The following is a 17,588-nucleotide window of genomic DNA, read 5'->3' as shown; positions in this document are numbered from 1 at the left end:
GTTATCACAAGCACAACTTTAGAGTTATTAACACTTTTATTGCACTTACAGTAACATAACTAGTTAAAATCAAGTCGGGCAACCCGCCTCTCAATTTCTCTGTTCTGTGTGTGTCTGTTTCACCACAATACACAGGCCATGACGCAGAAATGTTGAAACAGAGAGCAGAGGATAGAAAAAAAAAAGGAAGGAGCACACATAAATAGCACAAGCTCCTGATATGACTGCGTAATCAAGCAGCTAAAAATGCAGCAATGTCGGATAAACCTTGTTCCCGATTTTCAGTTCTAACAAGCCGCATCCACGGGATTGGTTCCTTAGTCTTGTTGTGTTTGAAACTGCACTGACATCCTGCAGCTCCCAGGCAAAAAACGCTCAGCCGTGTAGCTGACTGCTTGTCTTCGAGCACACAAAAGAAACACCATATGGACATGCATATAAACCACAGCTCTCCGTCACAAAAAGGAATTTGTTTAAGTTACTCTTTAACCTGAAAAACAAATGAGATTTTTGTGCTCCGTTCACCATATGTTTCCAAAATTAGTCATAGCTGTAAACACCCCGTATCAGGCAGGCTCGCTCGCCTTTGTTTACATGCCACAGACGGAGAGTCAGTGACGGTTCCACTTTCATTAAAGGTCACTGTTCTATCACAGGATCACAAAAGGGCAGTGATCCACTTCTTCTGCAGCTGTGAAAGTGTTGTATAAAACTGATCAGGAAGAAAGTGGAACACTGAAAGAATGTTCCCCGGTCTTGGTGAGATACAGAAATATATAAACCTATTTATAAGTCTGTGAATTGTTTATGTGTTTAGAAGGGCAAAAGAGGATTTATGGGAAGAGCCATTAAAGTGAATGTAAATGAATATGGTCTCAGCTAAAAGGTTAGAGAGGATATGTGAGCACAGGCATCATTAAATCCACTGCATTTTGGTGCAATACACACTAATTCCATTTAAAATCCTGGCAACGACTGACGAGCTCAGCTGTCAGCAGAAAATCTTAATATGACCCTGCAAGCAACAGGTCCCAACTTTAATGCGCTGGCTATTAATGGAGCGTAGGGTGTGGTGCGGCAGGAAGCCAGTAATAATCAATTTCCTGCTGCTGTAATCATAGTTCTCTGTAAATTAATTAGCATCTGTTGAGTGTTATGGAAAAATGTCTGCGGAGAGGGAGAGGTGGTTAAAAGCAGCGCGCCGAGAGGATGACATGGACTGTGGGGCTCTGGTGTCAGGGATATTAGATTAAGGCCAACATGAGTCATCGCATGATGGAACTAATGGTGCATCTGATTGTGATATTGTGAGCTCCAATCACACCCCTCCCATCCCTTTCATCGTTCTTATCACCCTTAGCTAGATACTGTCCAATGGCTCAGAGACAGGGGCTCTAAAGTATAAAATCTTATCTACAAAGTGGATGAACACTGGAGTCTCCATTACAAGTGATCTTTATTTTTTTTTAAAAACCCAGGTGGAGGAGGAAAAGGAGGAGGAAAATTCAACCCAATACACGCTGGAGACACAAAGCAATTACTAATTTGCTGATGTCACAGTGGCTGACTGAAGAAGGCCTAATGCAGACAACCAATCACACAGTTAGGAGTAAAACAGTCTAAAAGGCATCAAAAAGTCAGACATGCAAAGTGATTATCGATTGGCTGGTTAAACAACCAAATTACATCGGCACTTACTTTTAATGGAGAGAGAAGGAAGCCAATACATTTTGTTCATTGGGCTTATTGAGGACAGGTTGCGCTCTGATGTTGTTGTTGAAGTCTGGCTTTTTACCCAGTGTCAAACGGGGGAGATGATGCTGCTTTGCATTAGGATATTTTTGACATAAATAACTTGGCTGTAAAGTGGCTAATGACTCTTTGTCCTGTTTTCTTCCATTCTCCTTGGGTTGGTAAAGTTTCATGACTGCATAGTGCATGGTTACGACGCTACCATTTTGACAAAGACTGCCCAAAGACAGGACAGTCAGACCGACACAGCGGTGGCGTAGTTCCTGCAACAGCAGGTTTGTCCAGCAGCACGTTTGGAAGTCACGACACAGGCGGACAGACAGAAAACAGCAACTGCATTCCACTCAGGAGTAGCCGATGCAGGGCTGCGGTATTGTGCATTTTGCTTCACTGAAATGGGACTCCTACTGGAACAGAGACATTATTGTTAATAGTTACACCTGTGCTTTTCCTCTTATAATTTGTCATGATGTTCCTGTTATGTCAAAATGTCTGCCATGAAAAAGGTCTGTAGATGCTGTTGTGGCAGAGGAAATGATTCCACGTGTCATTATCGCATGTATTATTGGTCTTGGCGATATTTTAACCTGAAGTTGATTTTTTTTTTTCATTTTGTTTGCAGATCAGTTTAGTTTAGAGTTTAGTTTCAGATATCCCAGTTCCAGTAAAGATACATTTATCAAAGCTTCCTTGCTTTGGAAATTTGACCAAAGCAAGAATGGATCAAATGAAAAACTAATTTATTTTAAATAGTGTTATTTTCCGCAGTTACTTCTTCTGGGGAACCTGCTCCCAGTGTGGATTTGGGGATACAGACACACTTTACTTTTAAGATTAAGCTTAAATTTCTATGTGTTTATAGTTAAGGCTGGGTCAGGTGACCCTGTACTCTCCCTTAGTTATGCTGTAGTAGGCCTAGACTGCTGTGGGCTCACTCTCCATGTGTTTATACACCACTCTACGTTTAATCATTAGTTATTATTAATCTCTGGCTCTCTTCCACAGCTGTTTTTGTCCTGTCTCTCTGTCTCATCTCCAACCAGTCACAGCAGATGGCTGCCCCTCGCTGAGCCTGGTTCTGCTGGAGGTTTCTTCCTGTTAAAGGTTTTTGCTTCCCACACTCGCCAAGTGCTTCATCACAGGAGGTCGTCTGATTGCTAGCCTTGAATTGATTGTTGTTATGATTTGGCATATAAATATTGCATCAGTTGAATTTAGTTTTGTTTTTTATTTCCATTAACTAAAATGGTTTTTTTTTTCAATATTTATGTCACTACTTTAATTTTGGTGTTTAGTTTTATTTTACAGTGTATTATTCAGCTTTTCTCAACGGGACCAGAGCATCCAGAGAGCACTCCTAGGTTTGTGAAATTACAATGCAATTACATACATTAAAAACTATCAAATATTTTTTTTTGCATGAGATTTATTCAAATACTTCATTGTTCTCCACTCCTGCATTACTGCAAAAAATGTACAAACGTAAATACATGACTAGGTTTCCCACTTTTTCCCACCTTTTTCAGAAACACAGATCGAGATCCCGCACTCGACAAGAGTAAAAAGTTTGACACAACTTGTTCAATTAAGTATGAAGCCACTGCTAGCAGCCAGCTAGTGTAGGTTAACATAGAGACTGGAAAGAATAACTGCTAGCCTGGCTTCGTACAAAGAAAACTAAACCCTGCCTGCAGGCATCTCTGAGGTTCATTATTAACAGTAGTATAGAAATATCATAATCATATTTTACAAGAGATCATTCCTTGTACATCCTGGAGACTCTGCTAGTGGTGTTAGGGTTAGGGTGTAAGCCAAGCTAACCAGCCGCTAGTGATCATATGTAGCACACAAGTGTGCCAGGAGACTCGATCCTTAACTCTTGATGAAAAACACTTCCCTAAAAAAATCTTAAAATTAAAAAAAAAAAAACACCTAAATGCTCAGAGAATATTTCTACTTTAATAGTTTAATTGAACTACAGCTGTTCGAATTATGGTGGTAAAGGTGGAGTTTCATGCAACAGGCTTCATATAGGGAAATATTAAAAGGTTTTGACATGCTGACTGCAATATAGTTGTTTTAGGTGAAATACAAATAGTTTTTCTTCAAACATAGGGGAAAAATCCATTGTGTTACAGAAATATTGAAATTACTTTGAACTTTTTTTCATCAATTACACTTTTTAATTAGATTGTTTCTATGTTTATAGCACACCAGCCGATTCAGTTGCTTGCCAAAGTGACTTCTTCTCCCGCTGTACTGAATCACTCCAGCTACGTTCTCTAATATTTATTCTCCATTGGGCTAGAGAAGTTACTGAACTCACCATCTACGCAGGCCGGCCTCGCCCTGGTGGTGCCGGCGATCTGGCCTCTCCTGCAGGCGCAGCGGGCTGTCTGCCTGGCGATGGTCCGCCTGGGAACACTGCTGTCTCTGTTGAGCATCACTATCTCGCAGGTTCCCACCGCCAACTGGCCTGCCAAACACAGCAGTGAGGATAAAGTACATCACATTAGCATAATGAGTCAGTAATGAACTTATTACAGAGGAGCAACTGGTGTTCAAAGGTGAAAACGACAGGCTGGCTGTTGTTTGCAAAGAGACATTTTTTTTACCTTTTTGGCTTTGTGTTCCACTAAAGAGTTTAATATTCTCATTAAAAATGTCAGGAAAGTTTTTAGTGCTTTAAAAGCAGGCGGCTAGAATGCTTTTTCAGTTTTAATACAGCATGACAGAGTTCTCTTGATGAAAGTGCCTTACAGGGATCATGCAGGAAAAAAAATCAGTTAAAAGAGCATCTTCCATTTGGCTAGCCATAACTGCAAAATAACAAACACACGAGTCAGAGGCTCCGAGATATGAGAGCACCATAAAACAACTTATTGATTTTTTTCACGTAATGGGCAAAATCTAAAGACTTCTTCTGACTGTGAGCATGAATGTTCTCTGCAAATTTCATAGCAGTCAACCCATTAAATAATGAAACATCAAGACTGTTCTCGCCGTGAAATTGACAACACTGGCCATTTGTAGATAGCTTATCCTCGCGTGTACCTGAAAATAACCACTTTACAGGCAGTCACAATAATTAAACAGAGAACTCACAGCCATGCCCGAACGTACAATGTGAGGTTAACACTCTCACACCCTGTTTGAAGCCACATTTATTTTTTTTGCTCTTTTTTATTTGACTATCCAAATGAGTTGGACCACTGACAGAAATAAAATGTTACTTGGTTGACGGAGTAGAGGCTGCTGGGCACTGCTCTTACACCAGACAGACCAATCTTAAATCCAAGCTAAGCTCTACTGAGACAGCAAATGGACAGAATGTCTTAAAGTGATGATTACCTTGCTCAGAAATCTGTGTGTGTGTGTGTGTGTGCTATTCTTATAGTTCTGTCCAAGCACAGAGAATTACTTCAGAGTTCTCCAGGCATTACAAATTGATGGATAACTCCCTGGCCAGGGACACGTGTATAAGCAGCTTTTCCAAGTTTGCCACAGTGTTATCTTTAAATTAATTACACAAACTGGAGAAATCTACATTTTGCAAGCATGCTTTAGTTGCAGATGAACTACATGGGAGGGGCAAGGGGGGGTGTATGAAGGGGAGGTTCTCCATTCTTCAAAACATCTAAGAGAAAAGGCAGATTAGAGAAGAGTGTGTACTGCAGTTCCTGTAAGGTCAATCCTTGGCATTCACCAACCATAGCTCCTTTATGCTTCTGCTTCTAGTCGCTTCCCGCCACACTCAAAGGCTCATTAAGTGAGACGCTAACTGCTATGTAGCATGAAATGAGCGCAATAATGGCAAAGGTTGAAAGGGTTGTTGATGAACACAAATGACTCATAAAATTACCTGAGCAGTGCTGAGACATCCAAGTATCAGAGCAAGATGTCTGTGAAGATTTAAGGTGACCCTGCGGCATTTCTTTTAGCATAATTCACCAAGTTGAGATACTTCCTGTCCATAGCAACGATAGTTAGGTAGGCGATAGATAGACTCACGGGCAAAAATTAACTTGCCGGGTTGACTGCTTTTCCTTCAGAGCTTTCTGGCATTAAACCTTCTTTCATTTTATATTTTATATTTTTTAGTTGCAGTTTGTTTGTGTTTAAGCAACAAAATACTTGGTTAGGTCCACACACTTTGTCCACAGAGGAGGGACTCCTCAGTTGTAGGTAATGTTTTCTCTACCGCCGTGCAGGTCAGACTTTATATTTCTACACCAGAATTGGCTAATCATATTATCCGACTTGTTCTGCCCTACTCATTTGCTGGAAGTACTTTTCACTTCCAGCAGTGCTACTTGACATCAAAAACAGGCTTACGGGGTATCTCAGCCTCTCAGTTAATAGATCAACGAATGGGCTGCAGTTTCCACTGACAGCCACACTTTGCTATTTAAGCTGATAAGACTGGTTTACTTTTTCCATAAAATTACCTCCAGAAGTGTTGGGAGCCATAAAACAAAACCAGCTCTACAGAGATCTGCTATGTAAATCTAATTTCATAACATCAGCCTTGCTGGCCACCCTCCACCGCGCACCACCATCACTCAGCCCACCCTCCTCTCTCGTTTTTCTGCTGAGGCGAGATCCTGTATACTTGGTTGTTGCTTGGAGGACAGAGGTGCCATCAGATATCAGTGCTCAACACTGAACAGATGAATGGGCTTCATGTAATAAGCCTGAAGGAAGACAACAGTAAGGCGCTGGGGGAGTTGAAGTGGAGAGTTGTGTAGTGTGTGGGTGGGGGTAGCTGCTTTGTAAAGCGCCCTTAGCCATGGCCAGCGCTCCATCATACGTACAGGAGTTAATTCATGTGACAGAGGGTTTCTGTCACTCAGCGGTGTGAGGACACTTTGCCTCGTCTCTGTTTCACATGATGAAATGCACATATGGCCGTGGCAGCGAGGAGAGCGCCGACTGAAGGATGGGAATGGTCGCTGAACAGGCCCTGGATCCTGTCAGAAATGACAACAAGAAGTAGTAGACACTGGCTTTAAGCACCGACTGGCAGCTTGATCACCTTATCAGTGAATCATAACACTATGCTAGTGCTAACTGGCAGCACAGACACACACAGGGGACCAAACGCACACAGCTTAGAGCAAAGATGTGAGTGTGTGCTCTACATATCAGCTCTTTGATCAGACACACTGCAGATCACCAAAGTACAGGCGCACAAATATCTTAATAACTCTGCCTGAAACAGGCTGCCAGGAGTCCACACTTGCTTTCACATTGTTAGTCTGATTCAGTGTGCATCACTGCTGGACTAAGAGTCGTTGAGCTCTAGATACACCACACTGGCACGACCTCAGCGACGGACCGTGAATATACAAAGCCGCCAATTATCATCATCCCTGTTAACATCGCAGCTGATTGCAGCAGTTTGCTGTTTCTTAGTTAGACAGTTGTACTAACCAATAAAAACTTTCAGTCCTTTCTAGCTTATCTTTTTTTTCCCTTGTTTGTGTCTTTAATTAAGACTGTGCAGATACATCAGAAGTCAGTCTTAACTGATTTTAAAAAAAAAGAAAAAAAGCTTTATCAGATTTAACGGGTATCCGCAGGAGACAGCGCCGCGCTGCTCCTGTACAAGTGAAACCACATTGGGAGCTTGTGAGAAAAGCTCTGTTTCTCCTCAGGGAATTTGCCATAAAATTATATGAGAGGCTGCACTGAATGAACTATGACTAGGATTCCATTTCCATATTAAAACAATCTTCCTTTATAGATTGTAATTACTGGTGCTCTGAAACACATGGAAGCGAGGTTTCACAATGTTTTATTGCACAATGCGACTTTCCAAGATACAGTTTTGCACTATATTTATAAAAAATTCCACATCTTGTAGAGTGGTGCAGTTAATTATTCATGACAATACGTATTGTGTTTGGAATTATTCCCTATAGGGACCAAAGCTATAGCACAAAGCTCCTCTGTGCTGGTTTGGCCTAAACATCCGGAACTGACTCCGACCACTTTTCTAATCTGACTCTAATCACCGCACTCAGATACAATAATAAGTGTGAGTGATTATCTTCATTCCATTGTGCGCTCCTTTGGTGACAGAAGTGGCATTCTCAAGAATGAAAATGGGGCTGGCAACAAAACGCTAGTTTAGAGAGCATGACAATCATATTAGCATGTATAGAATCTGATATGAATCCAGCAGATCTTCTGTGGGAGACTGGAAACATTGCAGGAAAAATTATAAATGTTAATGATGCAGGTAATCTGTCATAACTGATTAGTAGTGGCTGCCTTTATCAATTTTTTAAATGTAATTAAAAGTGGCTAAAACCCCCATTCAGCATCAGCCAGCTATCTCACACAGCACATTTATGCTTTCCTTGTAGTTGCCTTGTGTTTAGGGACACACTAATGATTGTTTTGATTATGGATTAAATCAACTTTTTAAATGGACTGCTTTTATAAAGTGCTTTCCACTTTTTTTTTTTCCTGAGGACAAAGCTCTCTGCAAATCCTCTCATTAAGCCACACACAAACACACACACAAATAAATACACATTAGTGGTGGTGTCAAGGTGAAATCTTTGGGATCTGCATCTTGCTCAGTGATGCTTACCCAGCATTTGGGAAGAAGGAAACAGGAAACAAGGAAGGAAACAATTAATGACTGTCCTTTCCAAAGCCCCCCAAAATAGCAAAAACTGCAGTGACAAGGACACAAAGAGGGTCTCTCGGAGACAGAACACCACCCTCAAAAAAAGTGTATTTAATATTAAGAGGCACAAAACATATCATGTTCACACATTTTCTCTTATTTAGAACCTCTCTGGTGTGATCAAGGTTCACAGGAGCCATCAGTGGTGCTGAAAAAAAGTTAACGTGAGTGTTCTCGGTGGTCAGGAACAAATGTAATCGCATGGCAGGATGCTGTAAAAGGACCAAACTTCAGCCAGGAGAACAACTGAGATAATCCATCCACAATACAAGGTTAGTCATTCATATACTGCTGCATGGGCTGGGCTGTAGTTACATCCTAAGGTTTTAAAAACTGAGCTTAAATAAATGATTAGCGGTAATAAAAGCCGAGGGAGGTCAACAGTGCTCACTGACTGTTTTAGGAGCTTTTTGAGATTAAATAGAAGAAAATACAAAACATTAAACATGTTAACAACACAAAAGCCATATTAAACGCAGACTACTTTAGGCCCGGAAGTAGGATTCGTCATGTCATCACTTAACGACCGGATAAAGGGAAGTTAAAATTCTTGGTGTGACATTAACTATGGCCAGTTTCCTGAACGATTTAACCACAGAGGACCTTGAAAATTTTGTCTGATAACTTACAAAGTTACACAAGCACTGGAAAAACACAGTTTGCGTTGTCTTTATTTGTAGAAATGAACACCCTTCCCTGTACTAGGCTTTATACTCTTGTTTATCTGATTCTTTTCTGCCCAACAACTGCTTCAGACCAAACTGGAAGACGTAGAGTGCAGCTTCAGGGCCAGGAATAGTACAAAATGGGTACCACTGGTCTTTTTATCTTGCATGCTGTGTCATAATGGATGAAAACTGATGCTGCACCTGAGATGACTCATGACAGGAAGACTAGCATGATAGAAATGTTTTGATTCTTCCACCATGACTCCACCACCTCTGTGAGGATGACCCAGATGAGCGCAGTGCTCTACACCAGCTCTACAATTTTAGACATAGCAAAGAAAAATACGAAGAATTGTTGAAGCTGGATGGAGCTGAGAAATTGAAAACACAAGTGCCAGCATCAGACAAACCACTTTGTGTGTCAGTGATTTTTAAAGTTCTTTTTCTGGAACACGTCTCCTTACCGATTACATCCCAAACACCATGAAAGAGAGGAACATGCAAACTATCATGTTTCTCAGTCACAAGATTTTGACTGTAACTGACAAAGCTGAGATAGTGACTACTGTAACAGAAAGACACAATGTGCAGTCATGTGAAAAAGGAAGTTGTTATAAGGACAACTGAGCACAGCCCATTCAAAGTATGTAGAAACACCTTTGGCAGTAATAACTTACAGTGATCATTTTCCATATGACTTTCTCAGTCTCTCACATCACTGTGAACGAATTTTGGGCCACTCTTCTTCACAGCGTTGCTTGGGGTCATTGAGAATTGTGGGCATTTGTTCATTCACGTCGATTTTAAGGCTTTTTGGTGAATTTGTTGGGACGTCATCTTTAACACACACCTGCTACTGACCAGGAAATTTACAAAAACCTCTGTTTTTATAGAGGCGCTCACACTTGCTGTTGATCAGCTGCATTTGAGTATCCTGTTAATTTGCATTTGCATTTTTACCCTGTTACTTCCTTTGGAAGCAGCAAGATTGCACTTAGTTTTTCACAGGACTGCACAGAGTGAGAGTGTGCATGACTGTAGTCTGAGCCTGACAATGGACTCCCACTGTAAGTCTTGGTGTACTTAGAATATAACTTTATGTTACACCATTAATTTTTACTGGTATCCCAAAAATCTCTAATGAGAAGACCTTGAATAATTTTCAAATTTTTCTGATTCAGTAATGTGAGTCAGTGAAGCCCAGTGTGGGATTTTCCTTTGGTTTTGGTTTTTGTGTACATAAGTTATTGTCTTGTGGGGTCAAATGACTTTCTTGTTCACACACAAGAATTTCTATAGTTTATAGTTTATAAGAACGATAGTTTAAAGTTCTTGAAATTGCTTGAAATTGGCTTTCTAATAGATGATAATTATTTCACCACCAATTGTGGCACATATAGACTCAGCTAACTTAAGTAAGAGATCACTCTAAAATACTGTTACTCTGCTTCACGACCTCAAAGGAAGCTAATAAACTCAATCCCACAAATATAAAGGTAATTTCAGTGAGTTAATCTGGATTTATTCGCCACTGCAGCCCGAACTTTTACCTGATCTTCTCCTCATGTCCATTCTGATCTCACAGCTCTGGCTTCTATTAACAACTCAGGATGACATCAAACAGCCAGCTTATTTGACTGTGCATATGGTAGCCAAGGCAGCCGCAGCCAAGTCCATCTCATTACCTTAACAGCACTTGACGCGTGCAGCGCAGTAGGTAGCATGTAATAGGACACCAGGTGAGAGAGGCAGATGTTTGACTGACCCCGTGCTATATGCTTCCTGACATCGCTGTGATCTTCTGCTGCTAAACAAGTAGGGCAGCAGAGCAGTGGAGGATAACATGTGCTTTACATTAATTGGCTTACCACCACTTAATTTCACATGCTATTTGAATACTCTATGTTAGTCCGATTGATAATTATACAAGTGAACAACTCCCTGCTGATGTTAGAGGACCTGTAATGGTAACTATGCAATTTCAAATAAAACAGTGCGAAAGGAATCGGGTGTGATGGTAGGGAGATGTTGGAGCATTTGGGGTGGGATGAATTATGTTATTAGATAAAGAACATTTCTCTGCAGTGTGCTAGCCCTCAGTCAGTCTGCTCCTTGTTGTTCTCTCTTGAGAAGCTGCTCATATTCGAATGCTGAGCTCTGCATTCGAATGACAGAATTTTTTAAGCTGCATCAAGTGTGATTTTCAGACAATCACAAGCAACCACTGAAAGGCACTGCCGCCCTGCCAACTGAGAGACCAGAAATGGGCTCTATTTGCTCAAATTTAATTCCCGTGTCAGGTGTGAACACTACTCCACCCACAGGGAATGACAAATTGAAACTTCCCGTAGCCGCCGTAGGATGGCACTCCCTTGGGGAAAGCGGGGCTCAGTAGCTTTAGATTGTCTCCTTTCTCACTAGAAAGCAAAAGCATGCTGTGTAGTCTGCTAACATCATATTAGAGAACTTCAAGATCCCCAAGTTCATTTTTTTGTACAGTTTGTCTGCAACCTTTGTGTGACATTGCCAAGGGCAGCTTTAAAATAGAAAACATTCCCCTTACATCCATCCCCTGCTAGGACTCACAGTGTATTTCAGGTCTGTCCTGTGGTACGGTTCACATGACTGAGATGGCTTTGAATGCATTTCTTTTGCTGTCGCACAGCACAGCTGCAGAATATTACAATACAGAGTGCGCTCAAACAATTTGCTGTGGATGAAAACAGGCTAGAGGCATGGAGAGCGAATGTACAATATGCCTTGCAAATGCAAACAGTAGCTCTGCTGAATGTAGCGCAGAGATGACTGTATAAAGCCACGGTGACTCATTTCAAATTCCCCCCCAGATAGCGTTCCATGATGCCCTCTTTCTTTACTGCAAACACAGAGAAAATGGTGAACATCAGAGGACTATTACGACCCCATAAGTACTGTACAGTAATGCGAGATTGTGTGAGCTTTAACACTCAAGCACATTCCCTCTCAGAAAATATGATCACGGCATCAGGCAGAAAATAGAAAGGGACAGAAGTCCGAAGGAACATAACTCAAATCATTTACACCACTCTGCCAATGATGGAGCAGTTTCAAGCCCAGAGATTTCCGCAGAGAAAATAACAATGCAGAAATACACCGAGTAGTGCGCTACAGTCAACCACAAGGGAGGTCAAAGCTGACGGCTAGAAAGAATTTATATTCGGGGAGTTATGAAATATGAGCTTTGTGTGCTGCCAAATTGATTTAGCTGTAAAAATTCTTTTCATTTTGTTCCATAAAGATGCTCATACTTTTAAAGCCCCACCGCCTATATAAGCAGGTCTCAATGATTTGCTTACAATTTACAGCCAAGGTCATAATCAAAGTAGGTCTCCCTTTGCATGCTTAATGCCGCCTTGAAGAAGACTGGAATGGAAATCATTCTTTTCACTTCAAAAAGTCAGTAATTCTCCGGTACTCTGATTAGTTTAATGCTTGGATGGATAGGCCCTGCTCTCTGAGTTAAAAGAGAATACCAACCAAAGATTTTGAATTTTATCTCTCTGGTGCACCATGAAGATTTGCTTTCTCATATACGTCGGGGGGAAATGACCATGATAGGATACAGAATAATTCATCAGGAGTAAAATCGGTCTAGTTTCGATACTTGAACCGCATGAGCCTGTTCTCTGTACAGTCTCGGTGAGTCACATCAAAATGTAGTGACACGGGCCAAAGACGTGGCTCATAAATGTGCTGTCAGCCGCGTCGACAGCAGAGCAGGGTGACAGGATAGATTGTTGCACTCACTGGATTATTGAAACAAACCAAAATGACACGTTAATCATGACATGTCACATGCGCTGTATAGAGAAGCACTTTCTGTACAAAACAGAACACCAAGATCAGGAAATCACCCTGTGGTTTCATTTATTTGGGTTGTCCACCTTCTCTTGTATTAAATATATTTTGCTTTACATCATATGTTTCTGTTTGTTTTTCAGAGTCACATTCAATGTTCAACAGGTTTAGATCCGCTAACCAGCAGATAAAATGAATTTGGAGTCTCCTCTCAACCAGAGCTGTTGAATGGAAGAGTCACGTCATCTTACTTCACCATTTTTTTTTTACAGCAATGGCGGATCACGGAGACTCGCAGAAGTTTAGCAACGGGGGTTAGCAACTTATGCTAGCTGCACCATAGAGATATAGCAGCACAGAAGTCTGAGATGTCTTTTTAAAAGCTAGTTAAACAAAAACAAGGCTGTATGTTTTAAGCGCACATTCCAACTGCCCGCTAAGCACTTGCAGGAACTGTTTACCCCGAATTCAGAACCCCCGGTGACTGGACTGTCTTACTCAATGGCTCTGCTTTCAACCCTTTTTAGAGTTCCATCTTCTACTGAGAAAAACAGAGGTTCAGCTTTCTTCACCAACTTGCTGCTAAGTTTGTCTGCTGAGCAGTGTTGAGTGCTGTCATCGGAGCTTTATAGATGAAGGCAGTCACCCAATCAGACTAGTCTCAGAAAGATTCGAATGCTTGAAAACCCAAACAGTGCATATAAAGAGGCCAAAAAGATGAATGAAAATGAAGGCGAGAGCTGCTAAATCGGTTAGCTACTACAACCGTTTCACATAATCATCTGTGGTAAAATGAGAAATTATGACAGCTTAAACATCCTTAATGGGAAATCCAAAGAAAAGATACCACACTACACATGCTGATAAGTAATCTATGGAAAGAGCAGCTGAGAAACACAGAAATGATTTTGCTGTTGCATCAAAGATGAATAAAGATTTAAGAAGTCTCATCTGAGCAAATTATTTCAAATTAATGATTTACTGCCATGGCAACAGAATTCTGTCAGATGAGTTAGAGCAAAGGCCAATTATCCCTTCACCTCCAGCGAATAAATGTGGGTAAAAATGCAGCACTCCACCCTCCCTTTTCATACTAACTCCGAGGTTTGTGGGTGACAAAGCAGAGATGTGTCACCGCTGCTCCCTGGCTGCACCACTGAACCGGAATGTTGCCCAAGTACGAAAATCCCAGACAATTCCAAATTTATTGTTGAATAAACTGGCAACGTTGAGAGCAGCCGACAGGCCATTTATTGTGACCGACGGTGGCCCAATGGCGTGCATGGACAGAGCTGCTAGGCTTTGATTTCCTGTCCTGGTCGCCATGACAGATAGGCTATGAAGACGGTGGAGGCAGCACAGCCTCTAACCTCAAGTTAGTCCTGCTCGCCAGTTCACCGGCACACAGTGTGGCTCTCAGGCCCTCAGGGGCCATACTGGCCGAGCTTTTCATGGAAAGTGAACAGTCCTTTGACTCTAACAGTGATGCTTAGCTATAAATGCTAAAAGAAATACTGCAAAATGAATCTTGTTATATTTTTAGACTGTAATGCTAAAAAAATCAGAGCTGCTTTTATGAGTGCAGTAACTGGTCAGTGCAGCCAGTTTCAAATGACTTGGTTTTGATGATTACACGTCTGCATTTAATATATATATATATATATATATATATATATATATATATATATGACACATTTTATTCTAAAAACAGTCAGCAACAAACAGAGAGACTGTCTACCCCAAAAATCATATCCAGAGGTTTTAACTACCAGGCCATGCACGGGAGATCTCACTTACCCTGGGAATATATGAAGGGCAACAAAGTTCACAAGAGATTGATTGAGTAATTTGTACAATCATGTGCTAATGAGATCACTTTCAGATGAAAACGAGTCAATAATAAATGGCTGTGGGGAACAGGAGGGTAGCTGTGGCTCCTTGGATAATATGCACAGGCTTTAGAGGGGTGGGGATTAGAGGCTGGTGACAGCAGTGTTTTTGGGAGAAAACACTGCAAATTAGAGGCAAAGGGAGCACATTTCAACGCGCAGGCAGTTCATTTTTCACATCAGTGTCTACTTTTGTTCCCGGCAAGCTGCCAAAGACATTGATGTAGGCACTATCCCTCCTCCACAGTGGTAATTATGCTGCCGGCCAATGCTTGATTAAAAGATCTAATCTGCAAACTTAGTGTTCAGCATCTCCCAACAAGTTCCAGTACTTTAAGCCTGTTCTCTGTCTCTGACAGCGGCGGAAATGTTGTGTTGTGGACAGCAGCCAATGAAGTGCAGGGAAACATCCTTTTGCTTTTTATTCTGTGTCAGGGTGAAGGTGTAATTGCACCAGTGGATGCATTATTCAAGATGAAAACATGGCTTGGAAGGATATAAAGGCCTTAACCTAAGTGGAAAAACAATAGCTGAAGGCTTTCTGATGTTTTTTCACCTAAGGCTCAGTTATAGATTCGCCAAATTACTATCCCACATGACAGCAAAGAGCCTGATTTTTGGTCCAGCATCAAAATAGAAAAAAATCAGGGTTGTTTGGGTTGAAGGTTATAACTATTCTTAATGCATTTCAGATTCTTAAAAAGTGTTTTGGAAATGGTGGTCTAAAGCTCCTAGGTACATAATAGTGCTATCAGACATGATGAAACTGTGCAAAATAACATCACTATACACTGACTGGGAATATTATTACTGAGATGCCAAATCAGGCTGCAAAGAGGTTCAACAAGGTCACCGTAATTTGACTTCTGATGAGCACAGAGGCTGTTTAATTGGGCGTAATAGGAATTTTCCCCCAGAATGACAGGATCTGACCACACCATGTGCAGCTGCATCCCAATAAAAAGCCCTCAGAGACCTTGCTGCTGTTGGCAAAGTAATAAATAGCTGTAAGTGCCCTTACCCTCTCTGAGCAGATGGGAGTAGATGAGCCAGAGGAGCAGTAGGCAGCAGAGTGACGCACCTCCACCTGCGGAGAGCGTCTTCACTCCAGACTGCATTCTACACCGTCAGCCTTTGAGATTATCCAAACTTTGAACACTTGTGCCACTCAGATGTCAAGCAGATCAGCGGAAGAGTGGCTAATCCAGTTGCATCTCCAAAGCCTGACGTGGGCATCCATTTTGAGGTTATAACACAAGAGGGACCGATAGTAATCCCCCTTTGCTTTTCAAATTCCCTCGGTGAGCCGCATATCCATCCAGGCTGCTTATCACACACACACAAACCCACACAGACACACACAGGCTACAATGTCACCAGATCTGGCCAAGTTTACGCAGCTGTGCTTTCAGGAGCTGGAATTCACTTTGATGCTTCTGCAAGAGAAAAGAGGGGGGAAAGAAAAGAAAAAGCTGGAAGTGTGCAGATGAAGAGGAGGAAAGTGCAGCAGTCCCCCCCGCGCAGTTTTGATTCCTTACACGGAGATGACGATGCTGGCAATAAATTCAGCCGTTTCGTCCTCTTTCGTCCTCTGCGCTACGTACTGTTATTATTATTCCCAACCAACTTCAGCACCTAGCCGAGCTCTGTGTCACTCTACAGAGAGACGCGCAAGTTATCCCATGCGGACATGACGATCATTCCGATCGGTACCCAAACTTGTCCGAAAACGCGACACTCCAGACTCTTAAAAATAAATAAATAAAATCTAAAGGCGCAAATGCGTCACGCTGCCACACACGCACAGTCTTCATGTGCACGGCAGCGCTGCGAAATGTCAGAAGAGGAGCGGCGGGGTCTCACGCAGCGAGCAACCTCTGGACAAACGCACTGTGCGCGTCAGCACGGCCGGTGCGGTGAAGTTGGGCACACTTGTCACCTGTATGAGCCTTTGGATGCGATCTGGAAGATTCTGAGCGACCGTGTCTTGCTGCTTTAAGTTCGAGGATAAGCACCGCTCCACGCCAAGTCAATGGTGCGGTTCCACCTGAGCGTGGTGAACCAGCCTTATTCTACCCCGGTCGGGTGCATTTGCATGCAGGCGACGCCGAAGAGGAGGTTTCCTCCTTTCACTCCATGGCAGAAACCGTGCTGCTGCTGCACCCTGACTTCCCTTCACTTACGACGTTTTCAAATGCTCTCTCTCTCCCTCCCTCGCGTGCGCGCGCGTTCTCTCACGCGCAAAAGATGTCCTAATTCCTTCCTCAAAGTGTGAAAAAACTTTGCGGTCCCCCGGCTATAAATCGCAAACTGTAGATGATGATGTTGCTTGTTTATACACAGCAAAGGAAGACCAGTATGAGCCCACGGGGAGAAACAGAGCGGTCCCAGCTTAGCACATTCTGACACTTACTTTTCTCCGTGTCCTTATGCCCCGTTTTGGAGGTGGAAAACGCCCTTGAGGGCCTCATTGTCTGGGGACTATGGTTAACATTTAGCACACTGGCATTCCGGGAAAATGTGACAGGTCTGCTTCTTGAGAGGACCGTGTTATAACATGTGCGTTGCCTCAGAGCTCTTTATGGCAGTATTATATACTGTCTAATATCATATCTCACAAGTCTCAAGCGTGCACACACAGAGGCAGGTGTGTATAGATGTATGCGTGTATAGGAGAGAGAGGGGGAGAGAGAGTTAAACTCCTGCAGATGCCAGTTTATCTTCTGAAAGAGCACCATTTAA

General features: G+C 42.1%; 1 protein-coding gene across 3 annotated transcripts in view; it reads right to left on the bottom strand.

Moving 5' to 3' along the window:
- Nucleotides 1-17,334, bottom strand: part of tafa5l (TAFA chemokine like family member 5, like) — a 44,939-nt gene extending 27,605 nt beyond the window's left edge. Inside the window, exons 1-3 of one of the 3 annotated variants that reach the window (XM_040013868.1) lie at nt 16,385-17,334; nt 15,868-16,282; nt 4,079-4,228 (exon numbers count right to left, since the gene is read on the bottom strand). In XM_040013868.1, coding sequence (XP_039869802.1) covers nt 4,079-4,228; nt 15,868-15,964 — 247 coding nt within the window. In that variant the 5' untranslated portion in view covers nt 15,965-16,282; nt 16,385-17,334. Of the gene's footprint in view, nt 1-4,078; nt 4,229-15,867 lie in introns of all 3 variants that reach the window. The other 2 variants (XM_040013869.1, XM_040013867.1) reach the window with 2 other exon arrangements.
- Between the last annotated feature and the right edge of the window lie 254 nt (nt 17,335-17,588).

Source organism: Simochromis diagramma, unplaced genomic scaffold, assembly GCF_900408965.1.
Source record: "Simochromis diagramma unplaced genomic scaffold, fSimDia1.1 OVJJ01000705.1, whole genome shotgun sequence".
In the NCBI taxonomy this organism is placed as follows: Eukaryota; Metazoa; Chordata; class Actinopteri; order Cichliformes; family Cichlidae; genus Simochromis; species Simochromis diagramma.
This window is presented reverse-complemented; position numbering and strand designations above follow the sequence as displayed.